The sequence below is a fragment of the Excalfactoria chinensis genome, chromosome Z (assembly GCF_039878825.1).
Source record: "Excalfactoria chinensis isolate bCotChi1 chromosome Z, bCotChi1.hap2, whole genome shotgun sequence".
Lineage (NCBI taxonomy): Eukaryota > Metazoa > Chordata > Aves > Galliformes > Phasianidae > Excalfactoria > Excalfactoria chinensis.
Window position 1 is genome coordinate 3,841,316 of NC_092857.1, and position 16,375 is coordinate 3,857,690.

At 37.4% G+C, this 16,375-nt stretch overlaps 1 protein-coding gene across 1 annotated transcript in view; it reads right to left on the bottom strand.

Annotated features, from left to right (window-relative positions):
• PIK3C3 (phosphatidylinositol 3-kinase catalytic subunit type 3) overlaps positions 1-15,711 on the bottom strand; it is a 59,288-nt gene extending 43,577 nt beyond the window's left edge. The window contains exons 1-6 of the mRNA XM_072360197.1: positions 15,524-15,711; positions 13,706-13,894; positions 13,040-13,183; positions 10,949-11,078; positions 6,197-6,283; positions 4,652-4,747 (exon numbers count right to left, since the gene is read on the bottom strand). Coding sequence (XP_072216298.1) covers positions 4,652-4,747; positions 6,197-6,283; positions 10,949-11,078; positions 13,040-13,183; positions 13,706-13,894; positions 15,524-15,696 — 819 coding nt within the window. The 5' untranslated portion in view covers positions 15,697-15,711. The remainder of the gene's footprint in view (positions 1-4,651; positions 4,748-6,196; positions 6,284-10,948; positions 11,079-13,039; positions 13,184-13,705; positions 13,895-15,523) is intronic.
• Between the last annotated feature and the right edge of the window lie 664 nt (positions 15,712-16,375).

A 16,375-nucleotide genomic window follows, 5' to 3' on the forward strand; every position in this document is an offset into this window, starting at 1 on the left:
CTATATATATATATAGTACTGAAGAAATTATAGGCATATACATATTACACACAAAATATCAAATCATTATACAGGAATAAGGCTTCACTGCATTTTCGAGTGTAATACATATAAATCTAAAAGCTAAGCACTTTCGGTGAGGTAGGTTCAACTTCATTTTAAGAAAAATGGGCATTGCACTTCAATCAAGAATACACATTTTCTACTATATCAACACCTCCCTCAGTAACCTAATTCTTTACATACCTTATATTTTTTTAACTTTCAAAGAAATGAGAAGCTTATTTCAAGGGGGGAAATTACTTAAATGACACAGACAAGAGAGAAAAATTAACATTTCTACCACCCTTTCAGGGGAAAAATTTCTTAAAACTATGTAAATTGATATACTGCTGACTATTGTTAAAAAAAACATATTCAAGAAGATACTTCCACATTTGTTAGTGTCCTATACCTTTTTGAATTTGTATGGTAATGCCACGAACTACACATGCATCCCTTCTAGTCAAAGTTAAAATGTATCCAAAATCTGGCTGTGGCTGATGATGGTCCCAGAATATAAACAGGATTATTCTTCCCCTGAGTTTTTAGAAAAGCATGCATGCTAACACAGAAAAGGACATTAGTTTACAGTTTATTTTAAAAGAACATCCCCTAAATAATGTACTTAGCATTATCTAAATAGTATGGAAATAATTCCGAAGTAGCTGCAATATAGCAAAACACTACTGCATCATTATAACAGCAAATTAATAGAGCAGGAGCTTGACAGACAGATCAGCATTCCCACTGTACTAAAACTTTTGCCACCAAACTGGCAGCAACTTTCAGATCAGGACTTACGGATATTAGGTAAGAACAACAAAATATTAATGAATGATTCTTTGGCAGGAATGCCAATCCAAAAAATAATCAAACTTGATGATAAAATATTACAGATCAAGTTCAATCAACTCATCAGTTATGTTCCTTATCAAAGCCATAAAAAAAAAACCTGCAATCTGATGTGTCTTTTGTTAAGTAACGAAAATACAAATATCCCAGTGATAACACCTCACTTAGTGTGGACCCTTCACATAAAACAAAACTGAAAACCCTGACGTTGTGGTGTATACATGAGAAACTAATAGAGGTTCAAAACTCCTGCTGAAGCATCTGTAACATTGAGATCCAGTGATTCTCCAGGGGTGGGGAGTAATAATGCTTGTACCACTTAATCTTTCTCTCTGAAAACTTACTGATAAAATAGGTAGTTGTAAATTCTGACAAAGCTTTTAGACTTTGGCTCCACAATCAAAAGCCTACAACAGTGACTACTAGCTTAACAAAGATGAGAATTACAGCTGACTGAAGTTTGAATATGTACAAAACAGAATTTTCGAAAGGCACCATACTTTCCAGTGACTAACGTCATAACGTTTATGTCTTGTAAATGCAAAGACACTTTTTTATCTCTAATGTACTGCTGATGTCTCTCTTAAGTCCTTGAAGACCTACAATGACATCTTTAACCACCTCTTCTCAAATACAGCTATATAATCCTGAAGAGTTTTAGCTGTAAGAAAACTCTGGTGTAAACCTAAACCATAAGTTAGATCTTTCTACTGAATCAAATCTTGCAAAAGCATTCATGGACCAAGATACTGCCCAGAACAGACTACTCTGTCAATTAGTCTTCCTGTGAAGGAAGTCACCTTGTTTTCCACGCCTTTCACCTAGATTAACATGTGGCTCTAATTTTGCGTCATACTTTGAGAATATCATGTAGATCACTATTCCCCCGTATCATACAAATTTATGAAACCACATCCGCACCTGACAGTCAGATCTGAATTAGCAGTTGAATTTGGTCAGGTGCGTGCTTTCAAAATATCCCTCCTGATTATCCTCACGCAATTTCACAATACCAATAAGTAAGGTCTATTACTCTTATTCTATACTACTGTTTTCTTTCAAGCAATGAAAATGGTTTTCACTAAGAATAATGCTTTTTTTTTTAAATTGCATGCTGTAGTGCAATCCACTTATTCAAAGGTTTCAGTTCAAACCACCACAAGGTTATACATACTAAAGAAAAACCTTGTTGTTATTTGCATTTGGAAAAATCACACTGAACTTTGCCTAAACGGAGAATCAGAAGTGATGCTCTTGTTACTAACAGACTGCTAACCTTCCTATCACAAATGCCACTTATAATTAACAGAGAACATGAGAACAGTCACCACTACCTTACTCCGCTGTAATTGAAGGTTGAGTCAAGCAGGGGATGACAGAATTGAGATTCTTTAACAGCGCAGTTCTTTGTAAACAGCTGAAAACAAATTTATCAACAAAACTCTGACAAGTAATCTCCACTTTGCCTATCGGTCACAGACAGGTGACAACAGAACCTAGTTTCAATATATTGGATATGTATACTATACACTGTAATTGAAGGTGTGAAAAAACTGAGAAGACAGGCACTAATTTATGTACTGTTTCCTACTGCTGCCAGAAAAAAAGGTCAAGAATGTGTTGAAAAGCTACTTCATAACAACAAATCCCTCCATGTAACTGCAGTTCGAGCTTTCATATATTCCAGGTATTTCTAGCATAATTCATAAAAAATCTGCAAAGAAACAGATGCACTTTTAAAGTCTGAGTCTTTCTTCCCTCCCTTTTGATATCTGTAAAATCATAACAATGACTGAAAAAAAAAGAAGCACATAAATAAACTGTAACAGTACATTTCTGGATGTAGAGAGAGAAACCACTTTTAGGAACATCACATTCAACTACAAAACTAAAAAAGCCAAGACAATACAAAGCTGTATGTTAACGATGCTTATTATTTTGTACCTATGACAAGTACAGAACATTCTGATTTAGGATTTTAGCCCAGTGCAAGTACAACTGTTAGTAGTGTTTCAGTGTTTTGATTATGGTTACACTGTGCTCTCCAGAAAATAAATAAATAAATTCATTGATTTCCAACGAAGTAAATAACTATTTCTTTTCAAGGAGGAGTCTGACACATCCTACATTTCATTATGATTTGTAATGTAATGTACTTGTGTCAGAATAAGGTCCTCTAAAACTGCTAGCTCCAGGAAAATTCTGTAGAAATTATAGAGAATATATTACAATACTGCTTTTCAGATCAAGTAGTAATTTTGTCGCATCTATTTTCCTCTGTATTAACATTTTCTATATTACATTTATTTATTTTTTTTTAATTCTCAGAACAGAACATGCTTTTAAATTAGTACCCCTGATCTCACTGGGATTTCAGTTTATTATTTTCTGCTTTCTCCTTTCCATACAGAAGCATCATTCAGAAATTTTCTTAATTCTTATGAATGTAAACATACTGAAAACGTTAAGAAATACTGTTTTCTCTGTTTCAGTGGATCTGCCCACAATGAACAAAACCATGGAAGTGCTGGTAATGCCTGCCAAAGCCACAATAGAATCATATACAAGGGTTTGGATTGGAAGGGACCTTTAAGATCATCTAGTTCCATGACTCTGACATAGGCAGGGACACCTCCCTTTAGACCAGGCTGCTCACAGCCCCATCCAGGGAGTGGGCATCCACTGCCTTCCTGGGCAACCTGCTCCAGTGTATCACCACCCTCACAGTAAAGAACTTCTTCCTCTGAGTCTACTCTTCCAGTTTAAAGCTATTTCCTCTCATCCTGTCATATGCCTTTCAAAAAAGTCCCTCCCCAGCTTCAGGCCACTAGAGATTCCTTCAGAACCTTCTCCTCTGGAGGCTGAAGAGACTTGGCTCTCTCAGCCTGTGCTCATAGGGGAGATACTCCAGCCCTTGTAGCAATAGGCCAATGCTGCTTATTAAACTCACTGTCAATCCTTTGTTCCCCTAAATTTGTACGCACAAGGCTAATGTCACTCCTTAAGTGTCTCACTATGATCTTATGTCTTGATCTTTTTAAACATCAACTTTTAAAGATACTATTTTTCTGGATACTTCAGAATAAAAAAAACCTGAAAAGCAAGAAATTAATGACATTGAATAATTTCTCCACATAAACTGAAAGTACACAGGGATACTGTTTTGAGAATGCTATGTTGGTATCTATTCCTACATATAATCTTTCTTTGCAAGGATGTTAATATAATCACCAACACCAGATACTGCATTGGAGCTCTGTTTTGTAAACAGAAAGAAAAGATGAAAGATATTTCAATACAGAAGTTCACTTTCAAAACATCTTCAGCATTAAAGTGTAAACTTATTTGTTCATTTTCAAGGAAATGTTCACAAGCAGAGCACCTGTGCCATGTTTTTAATAACTGATCTTTTATAAAATTACCAATCAACGCAGGTACATCTCTTCCTGATGAGAGACAATTTTACCTACAGCTACACTGAAAGTAACACTGGATGACTGAAGGAACAATAAATCAAAAAGTTTTTAATCACTCACACTTAGAAAATCCTGTAATCTTCAACTGTTGCGTGAATGATTGACTTCAGTAATCTCATTGCATCTATACCACTTGATTTGTATGTACATAAACAGCTGCCACTGACAGATGCCTGCTGCTATCCTGCAGCAGAATATTTCACCTCAGTGGAAAAAAAAATTCCATTTAAGATGCACACGCTGCTTTTTAAAGACAACCATAAAGTCTGCAAGGCACATACCTTTTCGTAGTAAACTATTCCATATTCTTTATCATCACTCTTGACGCAACGGAATTCAATCATCAGGTACATAAAATTAGAACTTCGTTTCTCCCTCTGAGAAGAGAACCATCACAGATGTGAATCATATTAAAGAGTATCAATCTTCAGCATTCTCAGCACAGCTTCATGCCATAACTAATTACATTATCAGTTGCTGAAACAATTATTGGGTTAATCATTTCATCACACTATGAGACTTTTCCTGACATTCTTACTTCTTCATACCCCTACTTCACAATGAACATTCAGAAGTAAACACTTTACATTGCGGCTTTTATTACATCAGTGGCTTCCAATTGTGGACCTAAACACCAGTAAAAAAGCAACAAAGAATAACCAGTTGGTTTCTTTTTGTTGTTTTGTTTTTTTTAATACTTACATATAATGATGCATGTCAGTCAAAACCAAGAAGACATGAAAAAAATCACGTTTTAGATGAAAGAATGAAAGGAACAAATAAAACTTGGACTAAGGCTAGATTTGCTGCTCGTTCCCTTTCAGAGGACGATTTGCGAATGTGCAATATTTTTCAAACCTTTATTAAATGTTTAAAATTTCAAAATGTCGATGGGAAACCAAGAAATTATACATAATCTTCATCATATATTTAATTTCAAAAAACTATAACCATTAACAGCAAGCACCTCAGGCTCATTTAATGTATCGATATTGAGTTGGACTTGCCAGCACAGGCAAAGGTGTTCTATACATTAAGGCACAGGTCTAGGAATAAAGGATGCTGAATTTTCTGTATCATAAAAGAGAGAGAGCAAAACAATACCCACTTCTAATGTAGGATGAGCTGAATTCTCAGAAAGACTAGTAAGTAGAGATATATATACATACACACACACACACACACACACACACATATATATATATATATCTCAAACAAAAGAACCTGAGTCCTAAAGATCTTATTGTAAGAACAACAGTCTCAGAACACAAAACAGAAAACAAAGGAGTTTTACTGTGCAGGATGAGAATAATCAGTTAGTGATTTTACTCAGCAAGTGTTAACATCATATTCAAATGTTAGAGTTATTTTGAGGTCTATTTTGTTTGTTATTGTATTTTAAATTCACTTAAAAGTGTGTTTCCTCAACACCTGAAAAATATCAAGTACAATAAAGCTGAGTAGGTCAAAATTCAAGGAACAGCCTGTCTGGCCAAACAAGCTTCCCATCACAATCTAAATCCTAGAATTAAGTTAGCCAAATCCATCAACATTTGTTCCAAGCTAGCACAAATTATTAATAAATACAAGTTAAAGTTCACAACTAAATAGCTTTCTATTTATTAATTGTCCAAATCAAGTTTAAGACAGAAGTGTAAAGAATCATATTTTCTTTTATGACATGCACCATCTAATCAGCTAAGAAAAACAGAACAAGTTAGTCTCCTAAGTGAGGAGTCCACATCAGCAAAATCTAAAAAAACAAAAAACAAACAAACAAAAAAATAATAAAAAAATCAGTGCAACTCTGACATAAAACAACCTACCTCATTGATCATTTCTATTTCTCTAAAGGTCAGTCTGTCCAGCCAGTCCACTTTCACCATGTGACCTTGTCTATGAGATTTTGTGAGCTGCATAGAAGAACACAACACTAATTATTAAATTGTTGGCAGCAACAAAAAGAATATCAATTTTGCAGAGGCATCAATACATGAAATGCTTGTGCATACAGTAGATCTCTGTAAACACTTAAGCCGTGACATAACACTTCTAATGTCTCAAAAATCATGGGAAAGACAAAAGCACATTACAAGCGTAAGATCTTTAAACAGATTAAACATTAAAAAGTAGGAACCTGTTTTTTAAGCAGTTATGTAACAAAAACATTGTTTTTTGAGTTACTTGTTCTCATATAGTATAATTTACCAAATCAAACAAAACAAAGCTATTTCATTCCGAACAAAATGAATCATGCCTTTGTTAGTTTCATAAAAACATGTTCACAAACTGAGATTTATACATAAAGGTCAGTGAAGTCAGAGTTTGTTTTCCCTTTCTTTTTAGACACCTGAAACCAGTATCCCAGAAAGTCTAGTAAGAGGGGGGAAGGGAGATGTCTGTTTAGTTGCTATTTCCTGCGGTACAAGGAAGCTGCCACTCTACCCAGCTATTCATAAATACTCCACTTCCTTGTCTCTCCAAAAACATTCTCACCTGCCAAAATCTTCTACTCAGAGACGAACACAGTTGGAAGGACTCTGGAAATTGTACAGTCTCAAAGCAGGGTAACTGACTGCAGGCTGCACAAGACATTGTTCAGTCAGGCTATGAGCACCAACAATTACAAATTCCACCACATCCTTCATCAATCTGTTCCGGTTTTTTTATCATCATCACAGCAAAAAAAGTTTCTCATATATTTAAAATGGAATTTCCTGTGTTTCAATCTGTACCCAGAAGCTTGGCTTGGCCTTTGCTTCCTCCTGTAAGGGATTTGTACATACCAATTGCTTGTGCCTTGTCTTCTCTAAACAACTGTAGTTCCTAAGCCTTCCTTAAATGATAGATGCTCGAAGCTCCAAGTTATCTCTGCAGCCCTTCTCTGTACTCACCCCAGTAAAGTCATCTCTTTTCTCACTGGAAGGCCATCACTGGACTCTGCATTTCAGATACATCTAATCAGTGACACAATCCCTTCACCTGCTACCACTACTGCCTAATACAGTCCAGGACATTGCTGCCACCCTGTTTTGCTGCAAAGGCAGAAGACCTTGCAAAACATTTTCGAAGCCTCTTCAAAATTCCTTTACAGCATGCATCAACTGATACAAATTCAATTAGATAACCACAGGCCTATTTCTCCAGCCTGCTGAAGCCCCTCTGAACAGTGGCTCAACTACCCATTCTACCAGCTGCTTCAGAGTTTTGTAGAACCTCCAAATCTGCAGAAGATGCACTTAGCCACAACACCCACATCATCAAGGACATGTTAAAAAGCACTGGGACCAATACTGGCATCCTGTTGGACTTTGTGCTGCTACTGTTAAACCCCTTCTCCTGACATTTCTGCCAACTTTCTTTCCACCTCTGTATCTATTTAGTTTCTACTGCAATAATTTGTTACAGATGAACGTATCAAAAGACTTGTTAAAATCAAGCTATCCATTGCTCTCCCCTTGTCCATGAAAGCAGTAATTATAAAATATACTTTCCTTAAAAGCCAATGAAGCTTATAGAACCACTGAAAAAACAGAGAGAACTCTCAGGTTATTCACACAGTCCATTTCTCCTGGCTCCAGAATGGGTTTGATTCTTGATTCTTGGCAGTACAATGCCAATGTGTACCAGAACTGTACTCAAAGTTTAATACAACACTTGCCTTTGACTTATATATACATTTCAGAATATATTTCATAGAATTTCATAATATATGCTACTGAAAAAGAATCAAAAGCATGCAACCAAAATCATTTGAGGCAGGCTGATTATCATCATTTAATGACTTTCTAAATGTCCTATCTAAATCATAAAAAAATTCTACTCATCCTCAATTACAAGAGAAGTTCCTTACAATCACAAATCCCTTATTGCAACCACTCCTAAATTACATTCATTTTTCTCCCTTAACTAACAAAAGAACTCTTCTTAGCCAACGTAGCCCCACGTTAATCACCCTATACCAGCAATTCAGAAAATCACATATTCAAACCCAGCACTCACATAGGTTTATGACAGCATTTGCCAAAACCTTGGCTAAAAAGATCCAAATAAGTTATTTAAATACCTTTGTCAAGTTTTAGTTTCACTGCACTACTAGAAAAGTATTAGTCTCAAATCTCCACAAGTTTCTCTTTCAACAAGAAAAAAAAAAAGTCAAAACACTATGGAGCTATGCCAGAATGCAAGACTCTGAAAATCTGTAGGTGAAAATATACTTGAAGAACCTCTCTCTTAGATTAATATTTAAAGTTAAAAATGAGAGTATCTTCAAAGAAAGAAGCATTAATCTTCTGCTACTAAATAAGATGTCCCCCTTTAAATGCTATCTCACAGTCATAATTAGATAATTTCTTTCAGATAGCCGAAGGAGTAAAGGAAATTAATGAATCAAAAAGAACTAGGAGTACCTTTTGTTTATGTGGAATAAAACAATCCATCACATATGGAAGATTAATTTCCTATAATAACAAATGCCACCCACAGTTATATGCAAAACTCAGAAGGACGTCAAGAAGAAGGAAAAAGAAGTTACCTTCTAGATAAACATCCTTAACCAAGCTCTTCTCTGAAGTTATTTACTACTATTTGTAAGACCAATTTACCATCTGGTATCAGATGTTAAAAAGTACCATGACAGAGTTACAAATCATAAGTCTTTCCAATAGATAAACATGAAAAACCACCCCTAAAAAGTAATCAAGAGCAAAAAAAGCTCATGCTATCTCATCTTGCATTTAATTTGTCCTACTATTCTTAAGTACATTTAATATACCTTCCTGCACAGCAACAACAGCTGGCATTCAGAAACTGATGAGCAAGTGAAAGAAAAAACTGAAGCAGATTATATTAAGACAACAACAACTTTTTAGGAATGACACATTACAAGCATCTCATCCACTACGGCAAACAGCCGTGCAAATGAAAGCACTTGCAGACAGTACCAAGAAACTCTGTTCACTTTGCAAGCATGCATGGATAAAATGCTTTTAAAAGGGGACAAAACAAAATTCCACTGAAAACAGCAGTTTCTGAATCTTTTCGCAATTAGTATCTTCAAAAAACAGCTTACAGAAGTGGAGATAACCACTAATTAGAATTCTCATCTGGGATGTGAAAGGAGAATTCTGTCATCCTCTCTGAAGGTTTTAGGCCCTCAACTTCCAGCTGCCAAAAGAACAAGCTAGAACAGACACATGTATTTTGGAGACTGAAGTATTTATGTTATTGATATTGAGAATATTGAGTTAGGGAGCAGAAAAGAGTAAAGCGTTGGTATGGTATGGTCACTTCTGCACAACAAACTAACATGAAAATTAAGACTTACACCAATATCTTTCTCAGAGACCCATTAACTACATCACATATCCATGTAATAAACTACAAGTCCTGATCTGTAGGGCCTGTCTACAGAGCCTCCTTCCTCTAGAGGGGTTTTATTCCACTACCACAAGAGACAAGGCTTGCAGAAAGCTTTGCACAGATACATTTATGCAGAAAAAGAATATGCAATTACACTAACACGAGAGAAACTTAAGTTTGTGCCTGTGAAGTGTACAAAAACCTTAAGATCTTCTCATACTCTTCCTCTTTTCAAACACAAACCTACAGTGTTTCTTTTGTTTAGAATGTGATTTGAAACACAAGCTATTAGTTTGAACTCTCAACAAAAATCATTATTTAGTTACACAAGCATGCCACTTCTGTATCTTCCTCTAAAAGCTGTTCCTCTGCATCTAAAGGTTCTTGTAGTTCAAAGCCATCCTTGAATGTTTATAGCAACCTACTTCCTACAACTCTTAGAAGTATTTATAATGAGTTTTGCATTATAAATTCAAGGTGATGTAGACTAAAACAGACCGTAAATGCGAATTAGTTTATTGCTATTATAAATCTCTGCAAGAACAGACATATTTATGGCACCAGATCTCTTTCATACAGAGTTTTAAAAAAAGCTGACAACGAAAACCAGGGAACCAAAATTAAGATGAAAGTAGGCTGATAAAGAGGAGTTGAGATATCTTGAAAGCTTAGCATAAGGTCATCAAAGAGCATGATCACCTATTTCAGCAGTTCAACAACTAACATCTACTGAATTCCAGAATTAGTTTCCACAGCAAAAATAGTCTGCCAACAAACTAGGAAGAGAAAATATTTACACGGACAGCTACATTTGATCTAAAGTTAAAGCAAATCTGGTTAATTTTGTAGGTCTACTAAAACTCTAATGCATGAAATGAACCAGGTAAGAGTTCTGGCTCCAAGCATCATCAAGTTACATTGTTATATCCATTATTTATAAAGAATTAGGATTTTAAGCTGCTATAACAGAATGCCAGATATATTAAAAGTTTCTTATACCACTATAGGTATTTATGTCCTATCTCAAGGAATATACATTTGGCAAATGAGTTTGTTTCCTTGAGTAAATTCTCTGACTTATCAAGGCAATTAAATGCAGTTAATTTTCATGGGAAAAAACACCACTGAAAGTTTGCCTTCATTAAAGGCCCCCTGCATTTCACTCCAATGCCAGTGCAGGCTTTCCATGCCCATCTTAAAGGTTGGCATTCCATTACCTTTGCCAAGCGGCTCATTTGATCTTCAGAGACTGTGCTGCTGGTTCTCCCAGGAGTTCTGGTGGGTTCTGAGCCATCAGCTTCTACATTGGGCCAGACTTTCAAATCATGCATTCCTTGACGAAACATACTGTAGGGAAAAAGGCAGCATTGTTTCAGCAAACTGTAATCAGGAATCAAAGCAGCTGCAAGAAAATGAAAAAGTTTCTTTTGCCAAACTTACAAACACACATTGCCATGCACAACATAACTGAACAGTAGAAGTGCCTAGAGCCTGATGCCCTCTCTGGCCTTCATTTTTACTAGCACACGGGGTTTAAAAGAAACAAATCTGAGATAACTTACTTGGCAAATGGAAGAAAAATGGATAATTCCCAAAGTCAATGGGGTGGCACAAACATGAACTGAGGAAAGAGCTTGACCTTCACACTTTTTTATTATTTGTAATGAAGCAGAAAAAATTCCTCTTGACTTGCAAATTACAGTATTGACTTTAGATCTGCCTGACAAAAAATTTAACTACAAAACGATATAAGTTTCATGTGAAGGTCAACTGATAAAAAGCAGCTTTCTCAGCTGAAAAAAAAAAACCCACAAGTCTCACCATACCATTTTCTCCATCTATGCCTGAAATTGAATTGGTAATTGCTCACTGTGCAGTGAGCAGAACTTTGCAACGAAACTCACTACACCTCTCTTCTGCAGACCCTCGTGTCCCTTGCATATTTTCATTCATCCATCTGTAAAAAAGCTGCAGGAAATCAAATGCATTATTTCTGCAAATAAGAGGGGATCAACTAAGAACTTCAGGCAAATACAACCAGAAGGAACACTCAGAAGTCACACATCTAAGAATAAGACACTGACTACAGAAGGGTCAACTAACCTTAAAATCACAGATTGTTTTGTAGAAAGCATAGTACTATCCTGCAACTAGGTTACCAGTTCACAAACCTATAGAAAAATATGAAATACTTATTTCTGTCTGAACTGCTCCCCAAAACACTGGAAATAAAGGCAAATTTTTCCAATACAATTTTTTAATCTAAGACAACATTAATCTCTCTGTCAAAACAAGATCTTTAATGACAGAAAATTAACCTCCCCCTACAGACAGCTTCCACATTCAGTATCACTAAGACAAACTTCCTAAAGCTAACCTAAACTTAGCCTGGTTCAGCTTAGCCTTATTATTCCATATTCACTGACAAAGGGATTTTCACCATTTTCAAACACTGCCTACATACTAGAAAAATATTCTTGTGGTCTGTTCTTCAGCCCCACTTTTACTTACTTCTCCTCCACTACACCTATTTACTAGATGCTCAATACCTACTCCCCTAGACTCTCAATTGTGAAAAACTTATCTGAAATTAGTTGTACAGAACTGGACACATCCCAAAATATCAGAAAAGTAGTTCTGGGACACATCTCAAATGAGAAGCAGGATACAATATTGACCCTGGTGTATATACTTGGAGACTGTTTGTATATTCATAGCTTTTTGAGTACTTCAACCAATGCAAAATTTAAGATACACTCTAAAACCTAAATCACTTCCTCAGCTTTAGTGGGCAGATACTCTGTTCTTGATTTGACTACAATCACACAGATTGTACAGTTATAGAGTATCACTACCTCATACTTAAACTGTATCCTGTGTTCTTTTTTTCAGTCTCCTTTGTACTTGGTTAAGATTCTTTCATGCATTGCCACCTTCCAGTTAACTTGTAATTCTTCCCAGCTCCCTGTTATCTACTGTAATTTACTGATTCCACTCTCTACTGGATCAGACAGATTATTAATCCTGAAGATTCCTTGTTCCTTGAATTACCCTTTTCTCCTTATGGATAATGGTGTCTTAAGGGTCCAACAGCAAGTTAACTTAAATAAATTGGCACTGGAATTCATGCATTATGAAACTATAGAAGAAAGTTATTTCAGCATTTGCTATGTCTAAATGTAAGCTTACATTACAAAACAAACAAACAAAAAAACCCTATTTTTTGATTTCCTCTATGTACGTCCTATTGCACTTTACCATTCACAAGTGAGCTTCATGTTAGCATCACAGAAGAAAAAGAAGTATACCCATATTTCCCAAAGAGTGAGACTGTTGTTCCTCCCACAGGAACTGCTTTACCAGGCCCATACACATCCCAGATGGTTAGAGCCACCTGAGCATTGCGAGGTAAGTCTGGATACTTCACAGGCAGCTTCAGCCACTCATTCCAGCTGCAAGGAAATACTTCACATTAGTCATGAAACCTCAAAATTCAAGCTACCCTATAGTAGTTTACAGAATCTAAGTTCTCCTTAAATTATGCACTTTGAAGGGCACATTGACTACCTACAGGCTTTAATTATTCCAACATTTAAGTGCTGCTTTGAGTCATTACATACATGTACAATTAAAAGGCAAGCAAAAGAGAAAAAATCATTGTCCAGTACACAGAGGGGAAAAAAAAAAAGTGCTGTTTTAGGCTGTGAAACTTACTTAAATACAGAGCCATGCCCAAAAATACAAATAACTGTATTATTACCTAATCTATACACAGGAAGACTGGTATTGTGCTTGTCAGAGCAAAACTTAACTACACAGAGACTCAGAGAAATATAAGCTACTTGAATAAAACAACAGAAAAGATGCTATAGGAATTTTTGGTTTTTTATGCAAACAAAAGACACACGAAATTACTTCTTTAACTAAAAGCCTCAACAGCTAACAGATAAACGGAATAAAAGGCAGTGACTTACTTCCACCTAGTGCTAAACGCTTTGTAGGAAGTTCTAACCGGAAGGGCAAGAGGCTTCCCTTCTGCAAACACCTGACAAGTTACATACAAGTCAGAGCAAGTCTCTTGATACAGTCCTGAGAACTTCAGCATTGGGTCTTCCAAGAGAGCTTTGTAACTCTTCTGTTCTCTTTTCCCTTCCAGACTTCCTCTGCATTAAGAAAAAAAAAGAAAAAAGTTGTTGTTGTTTCTTTAATCCACACTGAAAATTTTATTTCCATTACTTATATTTGGACAACATGGAACGCAGATACCTCTGTTTTGAATAACTAGCAAGCAGTGAAATCTAAACATCTGAAAGAAATTCTGCATTTGAAAAGAATAACTCACTGAAATACTGATCTAGGGGCAAAAGAGAAGCAGAAAATGGAAGAATTACTCATTTGAGATAGAGATAACTTCGAGTACAAATTGTAGATTCTTAGAATGCATCATATAAGGTATGCTAAAACAAGGCAACAGTGAGATGATACACACTGCAATCTTAATTAAAAGAAACACCAACTATAAACATCAAAACATTAGCATAAATTTGCCTGAAAAAGGAAAATTAAAAAGATGAGTCTTATTTTAAAACTGTGTGAAATCTGAAGGGTATGGTTGGCTTTGGATGCCAAAAATCAAAATATTAAGACCAAATTTGAATAAAGCCCTGTAATAATGTGTGAATGCTAGTGCCAGATTTAACAGGCCTTAGAGAGACAGCGATGAAAGACAAACCTGCACGTATGTCAGAGGTCTTTTCCAACCCTAATGATTCTGTGATACTGCAGTGTTAAATGTCTGACACATAAAAACAAAAAAGGAATCGCAGCATTTCTGCAGACAGGAGTGATACACATTTCAGCAAACAAGAATCTTTCAGAAATAGAAAAAAAAAAGACGTCAATGAAGGAGTTTCTTGCTAGAAACAAGCACAGTACCTTCTAGGAGGATACAAACTGTACTTTAAATAAATAAATAAATAAATAAAAATCTGTACTTTTGTTTGTATTTTTGGTATCAGTTAGCAAAGAGTTCAGACACATACTTGAATATACTTGCTATTCTCTATTCATATAAAAGTTCAATAAGCCCATTATTAGGCTTCCCTGAGTTACTTAAGAAGTGCAACATACCTCAGGGTAGCTACATGAGCTATAAATTTTAGGACAAGTCACATCTGTCCCACATGAATTTATACTTCCCACTGCTGTGATGTGAGGGGAAAAAACAGGAAAAAAAAATAAAAATAAAAACATGAACCAGCAAATACACCAGCATGTGCAAATGTGAGGCTGAACAGAGTGCCTGACCTTCCCCAAAACACAATTATGTGCTGCAGCAGCTGGGCCTGCCTAGGAAGATCCTATGAGCAACCTGCATGCAAGCAAGTGGGAAGAAGTGCCTTCAGCTTCTCTCCATCCCTTAACGCTAAGAAAAGAGCTGTGCCACCAGCGGCTGAACGGTTACAGAGACATTAAGCCTGAAGTGAATTAACAAGCGCCTTACAGCACTACAAGACCTAAGGCCACGGATATATCAGCACTCAGAGCAGCCTGCAGCAGGCCCCGGCCCTGCTACGCCGCGGTACCCTCCGCCCGACTCCAGGACCCCGCGGAGCTCCAGGCGCGGCGTCACATCGACCCCCACCTCAGACAGCACGCGAGCGGGCGGCCCAGCCGCCTCCGAGACGGCGGGGACCCGGCTCCTTCCCGCACACAACCGCGGCCGCCCCGCACACCCCCGGCCGTCCGGAGCGGAGCAGGGGAGTGCTGAAACCCCCGCCCCTCTCACTCACATCTTCAGCTGCACGTTCATATCCAAGTCGCAGCTGTACACATAATACAGCTTCTCGGTCTCGCCCATGGCGACCACAAACCCGGTGCCCCCCAACGACACCTGCACCCCGCACCGCAACAGCCCGCGGGGTAGATCACGAGCCCGCCGCTTGGGCCCCCCGCTTTCGCGCATGCGCCCGCGCCGCCATTTTGCTTAAGGGAGGAAAGAGGAGGTATACATCCACCCTACCCTATACCAAAATGGCCGCCAACCCGACGCTGACCTGGAGGCGGCCCCAAGATGGCTGCGCCCGTGTTCCTCTCAGCAGCATGGCTGCCCCCATTTGTACGGCACGCAAGATGGCCGCTCCCATAGGAGGAAAGGCAAGATGGCTGCCTGAAGGCAGCATCTGGCTGCGAGATGGCTACCTGTCCCACTCCTGCAGCAATATCACCGAGGGAATCCGGTGCAGTTTTCCAGCAGGAGCCCCCAGCAGCGCTGGATTTCCCCCTTTCTTTCGCACTCAGGCTCTTATAGAACTGTTCTGCATTTTCACATCAAGAACCGTTAACTAGCAGGTGTGGGAGGATTTGTTATCAACTAGTCCCCTCTCAGCTACTAACTGTGAGGAGGGAAGAGGCCAAAGCATGGGAAGAAAGCCTCTTTTTTTTCTCACCTTAACACTGTTTTTCATTCAGATGCTGTGAGCAGGAGGACTTTTTAAATTCTCCTCCAAAACATCCAGCAATTTAGAGAAGGTTTTAACCCGCAGTGATGCATCACTAAAAGTGCAGCCCATGCTTTACAATGCTGCCAAACTGCCTGTGGTTGCAAAATGTAATTTAAAGTCAAATTAACAAATTACATTACG